Here is a 23,300-nt window from a genome sequence, read left to right on the forward strand (position 1 = left end):
TTTCATGTGGAAGATTGGGTTGGAATGTGTCAGGCTGCCTTCTGCACTGCTCCTTTGTTCCTGAATTTATTCCTTCCCACCCTCCACACCAGGCTGCCCAGGAAGGGGGCACCTGTACCCACTTGGAGATAACAACTGCCTTTGGGTGCTGTCCTGACCACGTAGGATCCCCACAGAAGTTTCCACAGTGAGAGCATGGGGGTGGAGTGTGGGGGGGTGATCCTTGACTAGAAAGAGAGGAAGAGAAGAAAGCATGCTCTTTGCAGACAAGAGGGGATTTTTATATAAATGTGTTAAGAATGGTTTTACAAGGACTGGACACGTATTCCAATCTGCTCAGGAAAGATTTGTGTGTGGAAGATTATGATGTTCATGTTAGTGTTTCTTATCTGAGAGAAACAGAGGCATCTGCTGGAAGCCATGAAATGTAATATGAAAGCTGATCGCCAAGGATCTGGACTGTTTGGCTTCCTCTTGTGCTGTTGAGGATGGATTCCAGCTGTCCCTTACTTAGTGTGGCCTTAGCCACAGGGACCCCTGCAGAGTCAGTAGGAGAGGTGTCAAATGGAAGCAGCCATGTTCCCAGCCCAACAACCACCATATTATTCGATAATACTTAGAATGTGAAGTCCAGAGGTAATTAAACTTCCTTGCATTTGCTGCTGTCAGATCCTCATTTAATTATGCATTAAGTAACAAAGTATAGATTTTCTAAATTAAAGATTTCTTTATGAAGTATTTTTACTGCAGAAAGAAATTGGCAATCAAGTCTGTATCACCACTCAGATTTTGTTTTTCTTTTCCCTTTCCTCCTCCTCCAGCTCCCTCCCTCCCTCCTTCCCTTCCTCCCTCCCTCCCTCCCTCCCTCCCTCCTTCCTTCCTTCCTTCCTTCCCTTTTTCTCTGTCTTTCTTTCTTCCTCTTTCTCTTTTTCTCTTTTATATTTTTCCACTAATAATGGTGCTTGAACTCAGGGCCTCATGCTCTCCCTTAGTGAATAACTCAAGGCTGGTGCTCTATGACTTGAGCTATGCCTCCATTTCCAGCTTTTGCTGGTTAATTGGAGATAAGAGTCTCACAGACTTTTCTGCCCAGGCTAGCTTCAACCACAGTCCTCAGATCTTAGCCTCCTGAATAGCTAGGATTATAGGTGTGAGCTGCTAACACCCAGCCCACCTCTCAAATTTAAGAGAGACTAGCAGTGTGCTGTGCTTTCTTCAAATGTAACTGTTCTGTGACAGTTAAAGAAAATGGGCCAGGCAGATACAGGCAACATCTAACCCCTCCTGGTTTGCTTTCTTCTTTTTTAACATTACATTTTTATTTAAGTAGTTGTACAAAGGTGTTACCATTGAACACATCAGTTTATCAGCACAATGCGTCTTGATCATGTCACCTCTTTCATCATCCATCCCTCCACCCCTCCCAACCCCACTCCTTCCCTCAGTTTTCTGAGTTTCACTGTCTCTCCCTGTGTTCATTCCCTTCCCTTCTTTCTCCTGTCATAATGCTGAATTATATTACTCTCCTGCATGTTTTTTTTTTACTTTGGAAAGTGATTGTGGAAATATTAAGCTGTGTGCTAGCTAGTTATTATGGTTGAGGTTTAAAAAATATTTAAGAATGATTTGACAAAGAGAGACAGAGACAGAGACAGAAAGAGCCTGGCTCAGCGTGCAACAGTAAATGTGGCATAAAACCTCCAAACCTGCCCCTCAGCTTCCACTAAAAATGTCTCCTGTCCAGCCACCAGGTAGGGTCCACAGGAGCTCAGGGATGAGCATTTGTGATTCTTCAGACCTTCTTTTTCCCCTCTGGCTTGAAGGAGCATGCCCACTAGGTTCTACGCCATCTGAGGTTACCTTAGATTCTTCCTGAAGAAGGAGGACCCCAGATACCACTGTAGCTCAGCTAATAGGTCACCCTTGAGTCTCCCTAAAGGGGAATGCCCACTGTGTACCTCTTCATTACAGACCACCCCTGAGACCGTGCTCATCAGTGGTTTATCAGGACAGCATCTGTCTGTCTGTCTGTCTGTTTATCTATGTATCTGTATACATACATCTATTTGTGTATATATATTCCTTTGTGTGTGTGTTAGGGGCCCTAATCTTATGTTGCTTATGTAACGTTACCAGTCCTTTTCATCTTCTGGCATTTTATTGCTTTTTGTTGTTGTTGTTTTTGTTGTTGGTTGTGGGGATTGAACTCTGGGCCTGGGTGGTGTCTTTGAGCTCTTCAGCTCAAAGCTAATGCTCTACCACTTGAGCCACGGTGCCACTTCCTTTATTGCTTTTCTTATTGGTAGTTTTTTCAGAGTCTTATTATCGTGGCTTAGAAAAGCACAAGACACTGTACACAGGGCAAATTGTGTGGGCTAAAATAAAACTAGTGATCTTGAACAGGTAAGGGAAAAAGAGCTAATTTGATACCCATATTTGCCAGTTCTTCAGAGGGGGGTGTCACAAGATGCAATTTAAAAAGTTAAAAGTCAAGTTCAGCTCTGAATTTCAGTCCAGCAGTGTAGCAGTCTTGCTGGTCATTTATCCTCAGCTTTGACTGATTGTTTCTACCCTTCCTGCCATTTCTTCAGAAAGCTACTGCCCCTGAGCGTTCAAGACCACATAGAGGGATGGTATGCATTTAGCTAAGCTTAGGTTGAATTGGGAAAAATTCCACTTCTGTAGGTAAAAATTGGCTGCCTATCAGCAGCTTGGTGGTTTAACTCTGTTTATGGAACAGAGTTATTTGTAGGTTGGAGGGTTTTGGAGCTGGATCCCATCAGAACCAAATCATCTACTACTTCTTAACAAAGGCAGGAAACTACCCAGGGCTGGGCTGTAATAGCCCTGCTGGTGACAGAGATAGCACCAGGGTGATATCCTGATCTCATGGTCCCTTGACAAACCGTGGAGCTTGTGTGGAGCTTTTTCTCTGGGCTGTGAGTTGAGCTAACACCCTGTCATGTCCCAAGACCAAGAGGCTTCAAATGCTGAGATTTGTAATTCTGAAGATGTGATTCCAACAGATCCTTTTCCTGCCACTGTCTTTGGTACTGTAGGGTGTGGCCCATGGTTCCTCCCTGCAAATGGGCTTACTTACCAGGTGGCTGAGTCTTTATGACAGGCACAGTTGGAAGCTGACCTTCAAGGAAAAGCCCAGTAAATACTGGAGCAGGGTTATGGATCAAAGTCCGGACTGTTTCTCATGTTCTCCTATAAAATGATTTTTTTTCTTGTTTCATGGCTGTGACATACACCTAATCAAATGCAAGTACAGAAAAAAAAAAAAAAAAACAATGTGTCTTCATTAGGAAAATAGAGGCAGAAAAATAATTGCTTATCTTTTCACCTCTACAGATTATTATTATTAATCCTCTGGTTGAATTTCTTTCCAGTTTTAATGCATCTTTGAAGTGCATAATGATGATGAGTCTATGTCTTGATTTATGTAATGAAGAGAATATTTTGTGAAATTATACATAGACTGGAATATATACTAATAAGGAAATTATATACAGTATATAGTTAACATAAATTTTATATTTCTATCTTTTTACTCTAGATAACTTCTCTATGTACATAATTTTAAGATAGTAGGGTATTTCCTTGAGTAGATTGTCTAACGTGTCACTAATTTTTCTTTTAAAGAGGTAGTTTAGCCGGGCGCTGGTGGCTCACGCCTGTAATCCTAGCTACTCAGGAGGCTGAGATCTGAGGATCGCGGTTCAAAGCCAGCCCGGGCAGGAGAGACCGTGAGACTCCTATCTCCAATAAACCACCAGAAAACCGGAAGTGGCGCTGTAGCTCAAGTGGTAGAGCGCTCGCCTTGAGCTGAAGAGCTGAGGGACAGTGCCCAGGCCCAGAGTTCAAGCCCCATGACCGACAAAAAAAAAAAAAAAAAAAAAAAAGAGGTAGTTTAGAGCACTGATTCTGGACTATTGAGCCTAGTTATAGGAAGAAACTAACAGATTATTTTTACCTAGTAAGTTTACCTAGAAGTCACCCAGGTAAATCTTGCTTTATCTACAGCCATATTTCATTGTTCAAGGACACTGCTTGGTACTGATTGATTGGTACTATTTTTGTGCCAGTTCTGGAGATTGAACTCAGGTCCTATGCACTGTCCCTGAGCTTTTTTGCTCAAAGTTAGTGTTCTATCACTTGAGCCATAGCTCCATTTATGGCTATTGAGTAGTTATTTGGAGCTAGGAGTCTTACAGACTTTCTTGACTGGGCTGGGTTTGAACCATGATCCTCAGATCTCAACCTCTTGTGTAGCTTTGAGCCACTGGTGCCAGCATGATTGGTACATTTTATGTACAACCAATGAAGGAAGGGAAAGGAAGGGAGAGGGAAGGAGGAAGGAAGGGATCAGAGTAAAGGAGGGGGGAAGGAGGGAAAGAAGAAGAGCAAGAGGGAGGGAAGAAAGAAGGAATGAAGGAAAGAAGGCAAGCCAACTGTTAAGCAATTACCAAATGCCTCCATTTTTAGGTATTTAAAATATATTTATTGAAAGAGCTCTACTGGGCTTAATGAAACATAGATGTTTATATTTACATAACATTGATGTCAACATAACCTTTTTACACCTCAGTTAATTAATATTTAAGTGTACCCAAGAATGTCACTTACCTTGTTTGAGAAAAGCTATTTTTTGTGTTGTCTGAGGTCTCTGTGACAGGTGACAGTTGCCATCGGGGAAGGGCCTGGGATCTTGCAGTGATCAGTGCAGATGATGGGAAACAAAGACTAAGATTTGCAGGACTCAGGGTTGGCCCAATAAACCATCTGAGGATCTATGAGATTCTTACAGTATCTATTGATTAGAATAAGACCAACCAACATTTACAAAGAGGTCAGGTCATGATGGTGTCCAGGAAGCAAAATACTAGGATTTCTTTGCTAGTTCAGAGTTTTAGCATTTGCTTACCATGGACTTGCTTTCTAACCAACTTGTAAGATGGGAAGGGAGGGGAAGGAGAAACAAAGGAGGAGGCAGCAATGCTTGATAAGAAATGTACTCATCACCTTGCCCATGTAATTGTATCCCTCTGTATGGTATTTTCACAATAAAAAACAAAAGTGATAAAGAGGTGGGAAGGAAGGAGTCCTAAAAGGGCAGAGCAAATGGGCTGGGAAGGAAGGAGAGAGGAAGGATGCTGCGGCCGGGGGCCCATATGTGCTGGGCTGAGGAAGAAAATCACAGGAACCTTTATAAATGCCGACAGCACTATTTCATTATTCATAAAGACGGGTTCCAAAACCATAACTAGCTTTTGTTTTCAAGGAAGTTTATCCTCCAAGACATTTTTTGTTAATTGAGTTTTTATGATAATTCTATGTATTATAGACGATTGAGCCAAACAAATTGCTCACATTTGTCCTTTTGCTCAGTGAGTTTTAACTCTACTTTTCCCACCTAATGAAGTCATAATCAACCTAGATTTCCAGAAAGATTGTGGGGTAGGGCATGACCTTTCCCGACTTCTCAAGAATAAATTGTAAGGGGAAAAAAAACCCTCAGAATATTCTTTTGTACCTAAGAAAATTTAGTTTAAATCTGAAATTTGGGGTGTGAGAGTTTTTTTTATTTCTGTAGAACGTAGCTCTATTAAATATGTTATTTATTGTGAAAATACTGTACAGTACATTTCTTATCAAGCATTGTTGCGTCCTCCTTTGTTATTCCCCTACATCCCTTCCCTCCCTCCTCCATAACTACACTCCCCCTTTCCCCCGTCCACCCCCAGGCCTCCCCCCCCCCCCGCCTAAATTGTAAAGTTTATTTTTCGACATAGCATTTTGTACATCTCTTGTTGCAGTTGGTCAACCTGTATCCCTATTTAAACAATTTGTTTTTCCCCTTCCCCTCCCCAGATTATACCAATATCAAATACAGTGCAAACAGGGGTTATACTGTGGGGGAGGGACATTTAAAAAATCATGTGGTATCTTATAAATCCATTAGAAACAATAGCACTCTTGGGGTTCATTTCACTTAACATAAACTTATCTGACCTTTTCTGCTTGTATCAGACAATATACATATAAGGGAAGCCTTGGGACCTATGTTTCTTTGGGTCTGGCTTACTTCACTTAATATAATTTTTTCCAAGTCTTTCCATTTCCTAACAAATGGGGCAATGCCATGCTCTTGTGAGGTTATCTGAGTGTGTGTGCATGGGTCTGTGCATATGCATGTATGTACATGTGTGCATGTGTGTATCCTGGTACACAAACATTAAGGTTTTCGTAACTCACTTCTGACGCTTGAAGGCAGGTGGTCTGTTCTTTACTATCTGGCTCAAAATTTCCAAAGTTACAGAGCAAGAGGAATGAAACGGGCTGGGGCCTAAGTATCATTGGCTGTACCTGCAGCCCCTCTTTCCATGCTGAGCCTGCTAGCTGCAGGATCACAGAATTAGCTCAGCTTTCCTTCATATGTCTGGAGTTAGTAGATGGTCTACCCACACTCACCATACCCACCCCGACTACCTCATGTCTTTCCTCTGTCCAGCTTTCCTGGACAGCTTCTCTGTTCTGACTTTTCTATGTACTGGCTGTGACTCTCCCAGTGGCCTTTATAAAAACTCTGTGTTGTGTCCTGAGAAGGCCTGCACCAGGCCAGGCACTGTGGATGTTGTGCACCAGCCTTGGCACAATGGACCTTCCTTAGTCCTCATCACTGTGCTCCTATTCATGCAGCCGGACATCTCAAGCCCTCTGGCTGCCATATGATGGTGACTTCTCTGGGCTCCCTGGACTTCTTAACTCTTAGCCATGTTGATGGTTCCACAGTGTGCTTGGCTGTGGACTGTTTCCAGGGAAAGCCCCCCTCAGCAACTTGAACACCCAGAGCTTTGTGCAGTGGGGGGCTATTGTCTGACAGCATGGGCTTGACATGACCATGTCGGGAAATGTAGGGCCAGGCTACAAGGTTGGGGGGTGGCAGGTGGGGAGAGGGAATGAGAGAGAGCAGGCCAGTCAGTCCACTGGTTTGGACTCTTACCAGCTGGCGTGTTTCTTTCATGAGTCTCCTTTGTGCTTTTTACCTGAAAGAATCAAATTTTAATGATGGGCTGTTGGGTTCTCATGAATTATTTGTAATCCAGATTTCCCTCAGTCTGTAGATGTGGGCTTACGTTTCTAAAACCTTCGTGTGTGTGTGTGTGTGTGTGTGTGTGTGTGTGTGTGTGTGTGTGTGTGTGTGTGTGTGTGTGTGTGTGTGTGTGTGTGTGTGTGTGTGTGTGTGTGTACACTAATGAAGCCTATATTGTGAGTGAGTCTCTGAAGACTTTTTGCACCTAAGGAAAAAGAGCTGTGTCAGTGTAGAGGCGCCCCTGCACCCAAGAGCTGTGACCTTGTTGTTAATGCTGGCTGTCACCTGGCTAGGAATGGAGTTCAACCCCACCGGGGAGCCAGGCGCTTGGCCTTCCTGTATGATGGTATCACTGTCGAGGCCTGGCCCCAGTAGGCTCTTGCTCCCCACCACTTCCCACCTCCCTGTCTTAGGTTGGATTTGATCATCCATCTTGTCTGTTTTCATCTAGACTATAGAGATTTTTATTGAGTCGAATGGAGAGACCAGGGCTGGAACCAGAAGACACCTTAAGGTTGCTTGGTGGGGTCTTTGGGGTCCGGGTCTGTGTGGGGTCACAGTCAGAAGCATTCAGAGCCTCACGGTATAAATGTGAGAGGCAGCTGGGGTTAGAGAGGCCTGAGTTGGGTCCACTGAGAGAACACAGGAGCTGAATAAAACCTGGCTCCCAGCCCAGGTCTTCAATGGACACAGGTTCCTAACATCACTTGTACTGGGCTGCTATAGGTTCAAAGCTGTGGCTTCCCTCATGCAGCACCGGGGACCCTGTGCCAAACCCCAAATGCTATGGAAGAAATTACTCTCTCCAATAGTTGTTCAAGCTGGAGAACCACCGGTGTGGGAAAGCAGAGATCCACTGCAGCTGAGCTTAGACAATCATCTCTGGGCAGGTTTTTCAGAATTTTCCCCTTTGAAGTTGCTTAGCTCCCAGCTGCAGAGTTTCACATGGGACTTCTTTGGGGTCCAGCCTGCAATTGAGGATTTGGAAGAGCTCACCAGAGATTGTTCAGTGTGGAAAGCATGTGCAAGCACCAGCATGCTCCTGGTGTATATGAGTGTGTGTGTGTGTGTGTGTGTGTGTGTGTGTGTGTGTGTGTGTGTGTGTGTGTGTGTGTGTGTGTGTGTTTCTGTGTCTGTGTTTTGGACCTCATATGTAACTCTCCTGCCTCTTGGAGATGGTGGCTTCAAACTGCCAGACTCTAGAGATAAAGGCTTTTTCCTAGTCAAAATGTGTATTCACTCTGCGATTTGTGCTAAAGATTGCTTTAATACCCTATTTGTTGAGCCAAATGTAGGCACTCACATAGCACAAATACGAACTCCTAAATCCTAGAAGGCTTTCCTGCCATATGCCACCTGGCAGGCATTATCGTAATCATCTCTTTGTTACCCACATGAACGAAGGACTAGTGTGGCCTTGGTAATTGAGCACCAGCCCCTTAAACATCCTGTGAGCTACTGCCAGCTCTGCTTCCCCAACCAAGAACCAAGAAGCCCTCTAAAGCACCAAGTACCAGCAGATTTCAGCTTCCTATGGAGGTGCTACTGTGGATAACCATAGCTAGAAATGTGAACCACAGAACAAGGGAGAGGATGCTGAATTGTATTTCCCATTTCTGAACGAAGAAGTCGGTTTCATCCATGAGAGGTCTGAACCCAAAGCAGATGAAGGACAAGGGATTCAGTTGTTGAACCTGAGAGTCAGTTATGTTGTAACGGACACTATATGAGATCCAGGAAGTGGTAAATCCAGGTTCTAGAGGATCTTCTGTCATGACCTGCGTTAATGGACATGAGTCAGGCATTCTCCCTTCCAGTGAGTCTCAACCTGTGGCCCCACCATTACCATTTACTCCACCTGAAAAATGGTTAGACATTCAGATTCTCTTTGCTTTTCTCTTCCCTTCTTTTTCTTTCTTTTCTTTTCTTCTCCCCATCCCCCGTTCTTCGCTCCCTCCTTCTGTCCCTTCCTCCCTCCTTCCCTCCCTCTCTTCTTTCGTTGGCAATACTTAAGTTTGAATTCAGGGCCTTAAACTTGCTAGGCAGGTGCTCTATCATTTGAGCCCTTTTTGCTTTTAATCATGTTTCAAATAAGTTTTTGCCTGGGCCTACTATACCACTCTTGTAGCTGTGATGACAAGTGCATACCATGGTACCCGACTTGTTAGTTGAGATCGAGTCTTCTAACTTTTTGCCCTGGCTGTTCCTGAACCATGCGTGACCCTCTCATCATTGTGTGCAGAGTATCTGGGATTAGAGACATATACCACCACTCCCATCCAGAGCAGCTAAGATGACAGGCGCCATTCATGGCCTTTAAAGATACAAATTCTTGATCTCACTTCAGGCTTAAATAAACTAGACATTCTGGAAGCAGTTATAACTTTCCCTTGGATGGATGGTTGGAGTAAGTCAGTCTTGGATGATGGTTGGAATAAGTCAGCCAGAAAGCTGGCATGTAGGTGACAGACAGATCCCGATGCATAGGACTCAAACACCAAATGACTTCAGATGCTGGCTGGAACACAGCCCATGGTCTCCCCAGGGTCTGATCCCCATCTTCCACTCCCACAGCCTCCCTCCGGTGCCCTGGAATGGGACATAGCTATTCCCCTTCCCCAGTGAGCTGTCCATTCTGATTCACAGAGCCTGACATCCACAGGACCCAAGAATGGTGTCTTAGAAGGATGTACACAGGCTTTGCAGTAAAAGTAGGGGGACATTTTAAGCCATTTATCAAAGCTCTTGCAACTTCCATTCCAAGACAGGTGGAAAAAATAGCATGGATACAGAAAGGAAAATAAATCTGTACCCAAAGCAGCTCATAAATAAGGAAGGAGTGGCAGAGCCTTGGCTGGGTCCCAGAGTATTTTTGTCACTGTACAGAAGCTTCCAGATATTTCAGCCTGTAATCCTTTTTTCTTAACTACAATTGTAAATAACGACAAAAGACCCACAAACAACAACAACAACAACAGCCAAGAAAAGTAACCAAAACACTCATTTGAAGGAAAGAGGAGGGGCTGGAAGAATGAGAGCCAGAATCAGAAAGAGACGGAACATAGCTCATTCCCAACTAGAAAAGGTTAGTTTAGTTTTATATAAAAATGCACTGATGTTTCATAATCTACATCAAAAGCAATTTTCAAATTGGCTTTTGTGTGGCAAGAGCCTGTTTGCTGGAGACAGTTAGGACATGGTTCATTGCAAATATGAAGGACTTTGGTCTGGTGTCTGGTGTTTGTGGCGGGGGGGGGGGAGGGTTGGGAGGGCAGCAGAGAAATTACAGCTTTGATTAGAAAGGACAGATCTAGGCTTACTCTGCATGACACAATGCTGTTGACTGAGCAGCTCAAACTGAGCTAGAACTTGAGTCTGATGTTTGTTTGAAATTTGCTGGGAATTCCAACTGGTCAATCAGATGCTACAAAATTCTGCTTCAAAATCTGCACCCTGAGTTTACCCTCTGATTATGATTCCTGCTGGTTTTATATACATTAAGCAGCTTTGAAATTTTGAATGAGCTACAGGAACTCCAAAATGGCTCAGTTTTCTATCTTTCTTCTTTCTTTCTTCTTTTCTTTCTTTCTTTCTTTCTTTCTTTTTTCCTTTCTTCCTTTCTTCCTTTCTTTCCTTTTTTGGTCAGTCGTGGGACTTGAACTCTGGGCTTGGGCGCTGTCTCTCAGCTCTTCAGCTCAAGGCGAGCACTCTATCACTTGAGCCACAGCACAACTTCCGGTTTTCTAGTGGTTTTATGGAGATAAGAGTCTCATGGACTTTCATGCCTGGGCTGGCTTTGTCAGATCTCAGCCTCCTCAGTAGCTAGGATTACAGGCGTGAGCCACCGGTGCCTGGCTGGCTCAGTTTTCTTGTTGGGAAAGGAAGAGAAAGTTCATGTTGACCCTGGAAGCATTTGATGAGGCCTAAGGGTTCGAATATGCAAGACACTTTACATAATACCTGCCACATCATAGACACAATTTTAGTAGCTCCACTTACTAACTTGAGGATGAGGACCTTACACATCAATTAAAGGGGGCCTTCTGCATCTGTGGGTTTCTCACCCACAGATTCAACCAGCTAGGGATTGAAAAGTATTTGAAAGGAATTCCATCTGGACTGAAGGTGTACAGGTTCTTTGCTTGCCATCATTCATTCCTTCAACGGTACAGTATAACAGCTACCTACACAGCACTCATGTTATATTGGACATCCATTGGGAATCTAGCAAAGGTGTAGAGAACATGGTGGAATTGAAACCCCTTGCTACAACTTCTTAAAGATAATTAAGAATAAAAAGTAAAGTATGTGGAGGATGTGTGCAGATGCTTTGCTATATAGAGAAGGCACTTGAGCATCATGAGGTTTTGATAACGGATGCAGGATCCTGGATCCATTTCTCCACAGATCCTAGGGCACTGCACTATGGTTTTCTTTTTCCTCCTTTTCGAAATTGTTACCATAAAAGTGATGGACAGATGAGTTACGGTTACATGGGTCAAGTGATAAGTACATTTCTTTTGGGACATTGTCACCCCTTCCTTTGCTCTTTCCCAGTTTTTCCCTTCCATCCCCATCCACAGGTTGGAAGAATGAGAGCCAGAATCAGAAAGAGACGGAACATAGCTCATTCCCAACTAGAAAAGGTTAGTTTAGTTTTATATAAAAATGCACTGATGTTTTATAATCTACATCAAAAGCAATTTTCAAATTGGCTTTTGTGTGGCAAGAGCCTATTTGCTAGAGACAGTTAGGACATGGTTCGTTGCAAATGTGAAGGACTTTGGTCTGGTGTCTGGTGTTTGTGGCGGGGGGGGGTGAGGGTTGGGGGAGCATAGTGTCTAGTGAGTACCACTGCCCCATTTGTTCACCTTTTGTCCCTCTATTTCTGTGCTCTCCACTTACCCTCCCAAATAAAGAAACAAGACAAAAAGGAAAGAAAACAAAAAAGCAACAAAATACCTCTTGTTTCCATTTTCTAGAGGTCACATCGATAAATATGATTTTATATGATCAGATATACATAGGCATTGTGCCTTTGAGTTCCTCTCCCCTAAGAATATCCTCCTTTGGTCTTGCTGTATGTGAATGTTTACAGTCCTGTAGCTATGTTGGTTTTTAATTGGAAGGATCTTTGGAGAACAGTTGTAACTTCTTTGATCACCCAGGTGCCCAAGGATGGGTGTGATTGATGCAAGGTATCTTCACTGGGATTGTAAATGCTAAACTCAAACAAGTTTGATGGTGGCTGAGCCATGGGGATTTTACATGGTCATCTTCATCTACCTAGTGTTTTAGAGAGTTGTTGGAATTAGATTCAGAGAAATGTATTTTTCTCCCCTCATTTCCATGTGTATTTATTTTGGGATTACATTGATAAATCGATACTAGCAGTAGGTCTGAAATAAATGTCACGGTTTTCTCTTTTATGTCTGACGCCCTTTCCTTTACTGGCTGGCCTGTGCTTCGGGATGGCTCGTATTGATTAGCTGATGTCAAATAAACTTTTGTCGGTCTATGAAAGTCCAATGTTGGCAGTGCCAAAATAAAATAAATGCATCTGGCTTGTCATACTGGTAGGAAGGGGAAAAGTAGGGACAGGAGATGGATGGTTGAAATGCATTGTCTACAGAAGTCCTGTGTACTTGTTCACAGACAAGTAGGGAGGGCCGGGAGCTGGTGAACTTGGTTTCCTCATCAGTCATGTGGATACCACAAGAGGACCAGGTGGCTGCGTTATTCTGAGTCTTCACACATGTCAGGTTCTCTGCAGTGGAAGCCCTCAGAAAGGCAACTTTTCTATGTCACTTAGGTTCATGAAAATCTCATGCCTCCAAGTACCAGTGTGTATACAATGGGAGAAATTCTACTAAACTCTACTAAATCACTCTGCCTAGGAGATCATTTAAGTACAAATGGCTCTTGTGGTGAATTCTCTGGTTGTCCATTTCCAATAATGGATATTGTTTCCCCTGTTACCGCTATAGTATAGGAGTTGGTCCTTCACCACAGTGAATGAGGCATGTCAAACCCAGCTGAACCACAGTGTGACACACTGTATGAGACACACCGTATGATTTATGCGCTCTCTCTCTCTCTCTCTCTCTCTCTCTCTCTCTCTCTCTCTCTCTCTCTCTCTCTCTCTGGTCATAGTATTTGAGTATTCTAAAAACTTTCCAACATTTTAATAAATGAATGAGGAGGAAATGTTAAAATGTAACATATTGTACTCAGTACTTTGGTACTGTTTGGATGTGGTGAACTTGTGTGGTTTTGAAGCAGGAGCTGTGGCCTGGAGCTGTCATTTATCAGCTCATAAGCAAGTTTTCAAATCAGCTTTAGGAAAATAGTTTAGGTGTACACTTTAATAATATAGCAAAGTGTGGGTGGTTTGAACCTTACATAAGAAGGCCTTCCTGTACACAAATAAGAAAAAAAATGCTGTTAGACTAGAATTTATCCCAGCATAAAAGAAAAGGAGGTGGGGAGGGAAGAAAGGAGGGAGAAGAACTCAAAGTGATTATTAAAAATGTAATAAAGAGTCAAAATGAAAATATGCAAGTTTTCCAGATTGTGAGGTGAAAGCAGTTGTCATTAATAATCGTTGAACAGTTTTAAAATATTTTTACACTGACAAATGTCATGTGTGATTTTCTCATGTATAGTATATGTTGAAATAAATAAACATTGTGGAATAGTTAAATCTACTTAATTAACACATGCTTAATCTCACATGGCTGTTATTTTTGTAGTGAAATTCGATACCTCCCCACCCCCAGCTCCTATTCAGCATAGAGCTAGAATTACAAGTCAGAGCAATTAGACAAAAGAAAGAAATGACAGTCATATATACAGGAAAGAAGGAAGTCAAGTTATTTGTAGATGATGCACTTTTATGTACAGAAAAATCCTAATGATGTCACCAAATACATGGTGAGAACTACTAGATAAATTCAGCAAACTTAGATACAAGTCCAATATGATAAAACACTGAAACAAGGACACAGGATGACCCATTGCAACCTTGATAACCACAATACAGTATATTGGAAATGAACTTTACAACTTTGGGGGGAGGAGAGGAGTGAGGGAGTTGGGAGAGGGAAGGGATAGTGGGAGAACAACAAGGGAGGGGGTAACAATGCTCAACAAGAAATGTACTCATTACCTTACTCATATAACTGTAACCCCTCTGTACAACATCTGTACAAGAAAATAAAATTGAAAAAAATGTGTAGCATTTCTACCTACAGTCCTCAACGACAAATTGCCTTTGACTCTGTGCAACACTGAGAATTGAACCAGTGCCTTGGGCATGCTAGGCACACTCTTCTACCACTAAGCTACATCCTCAGCCTTTGTTCTGCTGGCACAGGTTGTCATGATATGGAGCTCCCCATCCGTCTGCCTCAGTCTCCCACACGCTGGGCTTACAGGAATATACCACAGCACCCCACTTGGATGTTCTTTTCATGTGTTCAACAGGAAAAAAAAATGGAAAACATCACTTCCTCTCAATCATTCACTGTTCAGATCTGCTTTTCAGTGCAGTGTTTGGTGTGACTGGTTTTGATGTGTCCAGGCAGAGAGCTGTTTGTTGCCCGAAGAGCTGTCATAGTGTTCATTGATCAATTAATGTCATGCATACACAAATATTTGTCTGAGCCAGGCCTGCTCTTTGGTTAGGCACATTGGTAACATTGGGCCATATGTGGAGTCCATCATGCCAGACACAATCCTCAGAAACATGCTAGTGTCAGCAGACTACACAGGTCAGACATGAGCGCAGTGCCTGTAGAGGCCTGGGGACTGTGTCTCCACGACAGTTTAGAAAGCAGATGGGTAGGCGTGGCCAGACCGACCTTCATGCATAAGCTTGAGGATGGGTCAGATCCGGGAGTAATGGCTCCCTTCAGTCAGCTCCTGAAATGGATGCAGAGTCACTCCAGCCCAGATATTTCTCGCCCTGTGCCACTGGCTTCACTTCAATGCAACTGCTGGAGATTGAACTTGCGTGTTATTTTCTTTTCCTTGAAATGTGACGTGACTAAGGATGATCCTGTGTTTCAATCTTTAACTGGGTTTCCAGCCCTGGGTTATAAAAAGTGATTTAGCTGAGCCCACAGAGCTTGAAGAAGTTCCTCTGCCCATCCCAATAGGTTGACATAGTTGGTCATTGGGAACTTAACCTTCAGTCTTGAGGTGGGCAAGGTGCACCTCCACTGTCTCCCCCCTGCTGTGATTGGCAAAGTCTGCTGAAGAATTAACCTCACCTAGTACTTGATTTTTATTGCAGAATCATGTCAACCCTGCCATGGACTTCACCCAGACTCCTCCTGGGATGCTGGCTCTTGACAACATGCTGTACTTCGCCAAACATCACCAAGATGCGTATATTCAGGTAAGCAAGCCCTGCTTCCTGCTAGAGTTCTAATCTCACACCTACAGGTACAGAGGTATTTGCTTTAGATGTGCAACTCCAAAGTTTTTGCCCCCATCCAACTAAAAAAAAAATTAAAATTTATCATAGTTGATCTGGTAGTATGTAATAGGGATTTTTTTTAACTTTTGGATTTCTCCCTTCAGTGATGTTTAGAAAATTTTGTTGATATCAGGAAAATCTTTTAGATAGATTGCTATTGAGTTATGAAGAAAAAAGACATTTTAAATAACCAGGAAAAGAAACGAAGTGTTTACCAAAAATGTGCACAACCTTGGATTTCATGGAGAGCTCTTTAGACATATTAAAGTTAGAAAGAAGGCTCCAGTTCTTTCTAGCATGAGGTATTCTTCTATGTCTCGTGCTAAAAATGCAACCAAGTAAATAAAAAGCAAGAGGAAAATGGGAGAGGTGGGACGAGAGAAACTTCCCATATTTCCTAGCAGAGTAGTCACACTCCACTGACCAAGTTGTCTTACTGGTGTGGGGCAGGAGAAAGGGGAGGCCATTGCTGCTCCTGTGAAATAGCAGATCCTTCCTATGGACTGGGTGGCCCCCTGGGGGGAGGGCAAAGCGTGAGTGTGGAGCCTCCGGTGCCAGTGACATAGAAGGCTTGTCCAGCAGGTGGCACAGCTGGGAGCCTGAGATTCATGATGCTGCCTCTTCTCTGCCTTCTGGGAGAAGAGCCAGGATGCAGAATGGATCCGAGTGAGATCCGGGAGAGGGAGACACAGATGGAACAAGGGCACTGCCTCATGGACGAGCTACCCTCATAATTCTGTAGAAATGTAGGAAGCATTTGATGAATGCATTGCCCCCAAATTAGAATCTGAGCTCAAAATCAGATTTGCTCATTCCAGCATGAACTCTGACATTGTCTCCTGCTCGGTTCTTTGTGGTACTGGCTTCCTAGAGATCAAAGTTTAAGACTTGAACTGTCCCTGACTCGTTGCCTCAACCTGGGCAATTCCTCTTGTCTGGAATATTGGGAGACTTGAAGGCTTGAAGCTAGGACCACATTTCCCCAGTGGCATGTTTGAAACTTGGTGGGCATTATTTTTTTTTGGGGGGGGGCTACCATGTCTAGCAGGGAATTAATGGTTACAATCTGTAATACAGGGGATCACCCTGCAATGTCTGTGTGTGTGTGTGTGTGTGTGTATCTACCTAAGTAGACAGGTAAACTGACTATATTTTCTCTCTCCCTCCCAGCTTATCCCATTCTACAAGTTATCATTGTGTGTAGCTGAATTGTGTGCTATTGCCAGTAGCATGTCTAATTTTACTAGCAAAATTGAAGTTCAAACCTATAAGGGACTTGCTGTTGTGAGGCTACAGTTAGCCGCATGGTAAGGCAAGGTCCCCCTGTCCATGTGTTCTCCCATGCACCTGGGTCCTGCCTGTTCTCAGATATTCTCTTCATCCTAGTCCTCACAGCACCTGTGATTGCCCACAGCTGGCCCAATGGAAGAAGGGCAGTTTGGCTTTCCTGCATTTAGTGGCATCTCTCGCCTGACCTGGCTGGTATCCCTGTTGGGTGAGCTTTCTCTGGTGTCTGCCACTTTGGAAGAGCAAGAAGAGGAGCAGTATATGCAAATGACTGTGCACCTAGAGACCAAGGACAGATGGTAACTCCTGAGAAACCTGACGAAAAGGAGACTTCGGGCTGTGTCCATTGTATGCAAGGGTGACAACAGAGAAAACCCCAAGGGACACAGCCAGTTGTCCCACCACAGCAGAGCTGACAGCTTGCAAAGACTAGAAATTAGTCCCACTTGTGTTGGCTCCATTGTCCAGTAAGTGAATAGGTGCTTACAGAATTGAAGCATGTTGCTGAAGTCAAGTACTAGAATCTTTACTGTATACTTCTTTATTTGCATACTCAATTTAGAGATTGGCCTCTCACTGCATTTCCCAGGAGGATCCTGATGTAGTTGGCTCAAGTGATCCTCATGCCTCAGCCTCCCCAGTAACTGGGACTCGGGGCCTGCACCCCTGCTCCCAGCTCCCTTCATGTAGCTTTACGGATGAGGAAATGGAGGTGTGAGAAACATCTTGCCATTCTGCAATGCCTCATATCTGAAGACATGATAAACATTCTGAGATAGATCAGACTGTTTATATTACCTAAAGTTTATTTACATCCAATGACTCTTAGCTATCCTAGCCTGTGAATGCAGTCCTGGCTTCTGATGGTGCCGTGGAAGTGAGTGTTATGCCTAGGTTGCAGGACCCCCACCAAGAAGACCACCGAGAGTCAACTTTACAGCTGTTTTGAGGTTTTATTTAGGCGGGCTGCAGCTCGGACCTCATCCTACACTCTGACACAGCGGAGCCTAGGAGAGCCCCAAGTTAAGGATTTGCAGGTCTTATAAAGGCATACAACCAGGTGGTTTAGCACCACGTGTTGCTCTGCTCTGAAACGAGCAACAAATGGTCACTGCCTCAAGGACTTTAACCCTTCAGTGAGCATTCGCATGTTTCCAGTTATTTTCTCCCTCCCTCCCAGCTTATCCCATTCTACAAGTTAGAATGAGACACTTCAGCTCAAACATGGCATCTGTCTGGAGCTTATCATCATACATTAAGAGGTACCGATAACTGTTGTCTTAGGACAGAATTCCTTAAGGTACCTTCAGACAGTGTAGTTGAGTGAATGAGAACACAGGGTGATCATGAAAGTTGCCCATCAAATGCCTAGAAAAGCTGGGGTCATCCTCCAATCCCTGCTGTACAAATGCAGTAGAAGGCAATGTCACAGGAGCACCATGGCCTGACCTTTAAAAAACAAGTAATTGATTTTATTGTATTGTACAGATGCTATACAGAGGGGTTACAGTTACATGAGTAAGGTAATGAGTACATTTCTTGTTGAGCATTGTTACCCCCTCCCTTGTTGTTCTCCCACTATCCTTTTCCTCCTCCACCTCCCTCACACCTCCCCCCACCCTGAAGTTTTAACATTCATTTCCAATATACTGTCTTGTGGGGATCATTGTTGCAATGGGTCCTCTGATGTCCTTGCTTCAATGTTTTGTTATTCCCCTTACCCTCCCCAAAGTAGAGAAATGTATATACAAGATTCAGGGCACCAAAATCAAATGCAGTGACAACAGGGGAAGAACATAGAAAGGAAACCAAAAGATCACATAGTACTTTAAAATTACAACAAAGAAACATCACTTTTGCCCATATCTTGGGGTTCATTTCACTTAACACCATCTTATATGGTCATATGTAAATAGCTTGAGAGGTTTTCTGCTCACCTGATAAAATTATCCTAGCTATATACTAATTATTGCAAGTGAGGGAAACCATGAGATGTCTTTTTCTTTGGATCTCCCTTATTCCACTTAATATGATTTTTCCAGGTCTTTCCATTTCCTAACAAATGGGGTGGTGTCATTCTTTGTAAGCGAAGAATAAAATTCAATTTTATGTACATATATATGTGTGTGTGTGTGTGTGTGTGTGTGTGCGCACGTGTGCATGTGTGTGTGTGTGTGTGTGTATGTGGTGTGTGTGTGTACCACATTTTCTTAATCCATTGATCTACTGAGGGGCATCTGGGTCGGTTCCATATTTTAGCTATTATGAATAATGCTGCAATAAAGATAGTTATGCTGGTAGCTTTACTATGGCCTTGTTTGTAATCACTTGGATAAATGCCCAGAAGTGGGATCCTCATATATTACCCTGCCCCAGAATGGCCTTGTCTTTTCCAGTATTTTCTGACTCAGTCTTTATACTGATTCACTGAAGGGGCAACTGAGACTCAGAAGGTAAGAGACTTCACAAGGAAGTGGTTAGACTTTCCTTGTCTATAACAAGTGACTGAGAGAAACTGTTTCAAGGAGGAAAGGTGTGTTTTGGCTGGCTTCCGGCCTCTTCAGTCCAGGCTCGGTTGTGATAGGCTTGTGGTGAGTCAGACATCATAGCACCAGGAGTGAGCAATGGCAGAGGCTGCTTTCCTCATGCAGCCAAAGCAGGCTGCCAGTACAGGGAGGGTGGGCAGACATGCCCCTACTGACCTATTGTACTAGGACAGAACTGCTTCTTAGGTTTCAGTACCTCCCCAGCCAGGTCCACAAGCAAAGGACCAAGTCCGCATTTCCTATTCAATCACAAACTGATAGAAGCTCTGCAATTCACCTCAGTTGCCTTTCTTCAGCCCTCACGCTGTGTGCATTCTCCCCAGCCATGCTGGAAGCACACAGAAACAAGTACAGACCACCAGTGGTACTGTCGGCGCCTTGTCACAGTCCTCACATGCCGTAGGGAAGATGTGTTGCCTGCACTTACTCCCAAACCCTAGTCCCTCCTAATTCGGTGGCTGTGTTTAAATTTTGTAAAAGTGTGCATTCAGAGTTTGTTCAAGACCAACTCATGTGAATATCCAGTATAGAAGTAGTGACAAAAACACCTGTATCTAGGTCCTCAGGATGCTGTGGAAGGACGATCTCAGGCCTGTGCTCTGCCTGGTTCTTCAGGACTTGCTTGAAAATGGCCACCTCAGCCATGCCTACAGACAGGTGCTGACATGCTGACACAGGTGTGGATGTGGTTGGGCAGCTTCCTGCAAAGAGAAGAATGACCTGTCAGTGCCCTGGTTGGGGAATATTTGCATCTGTAAATATTCCTGAGTGATGCCACAGAGGAGCCCCTTCAGTGAGCCCAGGCCTGGCTGGGACTGGATGGCATCAGTTGCCGTACACACTCAGATCATGAATGGACCAGATCCTTCCTTTAGGACAGAATTTACCTAGGAAAATGTTCTCACTATTGCACAGGCACACATCACAGCTCTTCCCTACTATCCGGAGAGAAACAACCCACAGAAAGGGGTCACAATTTGGAGAATTGACGTTTTTCCTACTTGGATTGTAGGTTTTCAGGAGCTCTCATGTGAGTTTCAGTGGGAAACAGAATGGAAACAAAGGGGTCTGCTTTGGACCCAAGAGTTGGTATTTTCTGGCATGATTGGGTTGAGAGAGTCATGAGAATGTGAGTAGAAGAACACTAACAATTCTTCCTCACCGACTGTTCACACTGCGATGAAGAAGTTTGCACCAATTGCAGGTGGTACTTGGATTGCCTGTCTTCCCTGTGTGAACCCCTGGAAGGATCAGTAAAATGCCAGGTAAAAAGTCCTGACCAGCCTGGTACTGGTGGCTTTGCTTCCTTCTGAAATTCTCGCTATCCAGGTGGTTGAGCTCTCAAGACTCCATTTGAACCCTGTGCCTACAGGAAAGTCCAGGAGACTGTTATTTCCAAATCAACACCAAAAGAGCCATATATGGAGCTGTATCGAAGTGATAGAGAGCACTAACCTAACCTTCAGTACATAGGCTTAGAGACAGTGCCCAGACCCTGAGATCAAGGCCCAGAATGATCACAGAAGAAAAGGCCTGAATGACTAACTTGTTTCCACAAAAGTTATTGAGTCCATTCTGCTATCCGGGGCCAAATATGTCAAGAGCAGATGGCAGCAAAGTTGGAAACACAGTTCACAATGGCCTGCAGTGTGATGGACATTTGGATGTCACTGAGTGACATTGATCCACTGCTGCAAGGAAGGAAGCTGGGTGCACAGTGAGGCCATGTCTGTAGAAGATGGGCCAGCCTCCCCACCTGCTCCCCACCATGCGCTGTCTAAAATGAGGCTTACTCTAGTCATTTTGCAATCTACTAACCTGGCTTGAGGAGAAAGGGCCTGGTTTCCAGAAAACAGACATTTAAGCTTCCATTTCAAATCTTGATCCCTGGAGAATGTACCAAATAGAGGTGTCACGGAGGTCATTTTCCAGAAAGAGCAAGATCTGTTTGTGCAGAAGTTCTCGGGGCAGGTCTCTGAGAAGGGACTGGCTGCAGAAAGGAAGCATGTCCTGCACTGCCTGGTGCTGGCAGAGGGGGTCGAGAGCTGCTGCTGTTTGGAGAAGTAGGAGAGGAAGCGGTGGGCACCGCCAGCACTGCATCACAGTTGGATGTTCTCAGCTGCTTGCCTCCATTCTTACCATTAAACATGTTGGAGAAAGAGGATGAGGATCTTGGTTTTTTTTAATCCAGCTAGACAGTCTATGTCACTTAATTGAAGAGTTAAGTCCGTTAATGTTGAGAGATAGGACTGAGAGGTATTTGGGAGTTCCTGCCATATCATCCACCTTCTTGGGGGCTGCAGCTACTGGGTTCCTCCTATGGTTCTTGGATTCTCAGTTTGGGTGCGGTTTCTTGGCCTTTATTGTGGTCTTGTTGGTTTTCTATGTGTAGGACATCTTTAAGAATCTTTTGTAGGGGTGGTTTGGTGGAGATATATTGTTTGAATTTTTCTTTGCTATGGAAGGTTTTTATTTGGCCTTCAGTTATGAAGGAGAGTTTAGCTGCGTACAGTATTCTTGGTTGATAGTTGTTTGTCTTTAGGGCATGGCATACATCATTCCAGGCTCTTCTTGCTTTGATTGTCTCTGCTGAGAAGTCTGAGGTGATTCTAATTGGTTTCCCTTTATAGGTGATTAATCTTTTTTCCTTGACAGCTTTAAGGATCTTTTCCTTGGTTTGAATTGATCCTGTGTGGATTATACTATGACCGTGGGATGTCCTATTCTGGTCTGGTCTATTTGGGGTTCTAAAAGCTTCTTGTATCTGAATAGGCTTATCTTTTTGCATGTTTGGGAAGTTCTCTGCTAGGATCCTGTTAAACAAATTTCCTAGACCATTAACTTCTGTTTCTAGATGCTCCTCTACACCCATTATCCTCAATTAGGCCTTCTGATGGTGTCTTCCAAGTGTTGGATAGATCTATCATATTTCTTGGACTTGTCTTGGATGGTTGTATGTTCTTTCTCTATAATATCTAGGCTGTCTTCAATCCCAGAGATTCGATCTTCTGCATGGTCTAACCTGCTGTCAAGACTTTCTACTTTGTTTTTTATTTCTTTTCCTTCTAATTGGTCAGCTTTGATGGCTTCAAATTCTTTGTTGAAGCTTTGTTTTAGATCTTGTATGAGCTTCTTTACTTCCTTAATTTGGTGTTCAGTGTTTATTCTCAAATCACTTAGTTGATTGGTTATGGTTTCCTTGGACTCCCATTCCTTCTGTTGGGTTCCATTCAGCATTCCCTTTGTGGTCTCCCTGACTTCCTTCAGCTCTTTGTTAATGGATTCCATGAATGCCTTTAGTGATCTTTGTGTATTCTCATCCTGTTCTCTCAATTCCTGTATTACTCTTTGCTTAGCTTCCTCACGTTCAGGCCATTCCTGTAGTTCCTTTGAGTGTTCTCAGCCTGCTCACACCATTCCTGCCTTTCTCTTTGAGTGTTCTCAAGCTGCTCTCGCAAATCCTCACGCTCATGATATTCCTGTATAAACCTTTGGTTTGCCTCCTCTCTCTCCCTATCACGTTCATACAGAGTCCTTTGTATGTTTTCAATCTTTTCATTTACATGTTTGCCAGCAGTGTTTATAGAGCTATTTGGGAACTCTCCTCTGGATCATTCATTTTCTGTTCTGTCCCCTGATTATCATGAGTGGGAGTTGAGATACCCGGACTTGCCATTTTTCTTGTGTTTTTCCGGCTTACTCTGCCCATTTGGGATGAAAATAACACCAGTTTTGCGCTAGAATAGTATCTTAAGGTAAGCATCAACCAAAGTCTGTATTTGCACAGTCAATAGTCTGCAGATACAATCTAGTTCGACAGATAAATCTATTCAACATCAAACAACTATATATTAATGGGCTACAAAGAATGGGCAAAGAAGAATTT

General features: G+C 43.6%; 1 protein-coding gene across 1 annotated transcript in view; it reads left to right on the forward strand.

The window, feature by feature from the left end:
- Window positions 1-17,321, forward strand: part of LOC138822033 (uncharacterized) — a 146,475-nt gene extending 129,154 nt beyond the window's left edge. The window contains exons 13-14 of the mRNA XM_070014530.1: window positions 15,396-15,500; window positions 16,968-17,321. Of these exons, the coding sequence (XP_069870631.1) occupies window positions 15,396-15,500; window positions 16,968-17,055 (193 nt within the window). The 3' untranslated portion in view covers window positions 17,056-17,321. The remainder of the gene's footprint in view (window positions 1-15,395; window positions 15,501-16,967) is intronic.
- Window positions 17,322-23,300: the final 5,979 nt, after the last annotated feature.

This window comes from Dipodomys merriami, unplaced genomic scaffold (genome assembly GCF_024711535.1).
Source record: "Dipodomys merriami isolate MVZ:Mamm:240054 unplaced genomic scaffold, mDipMer1.0.p SCAF_98, whole genome shotgun sequence".
Lineage (NCBI taxonomy): Eukaryota > Metazoa > Chordata > Mammalia > Rodentia > Heteromyidae > Dipodomys > Dipodomys merriami.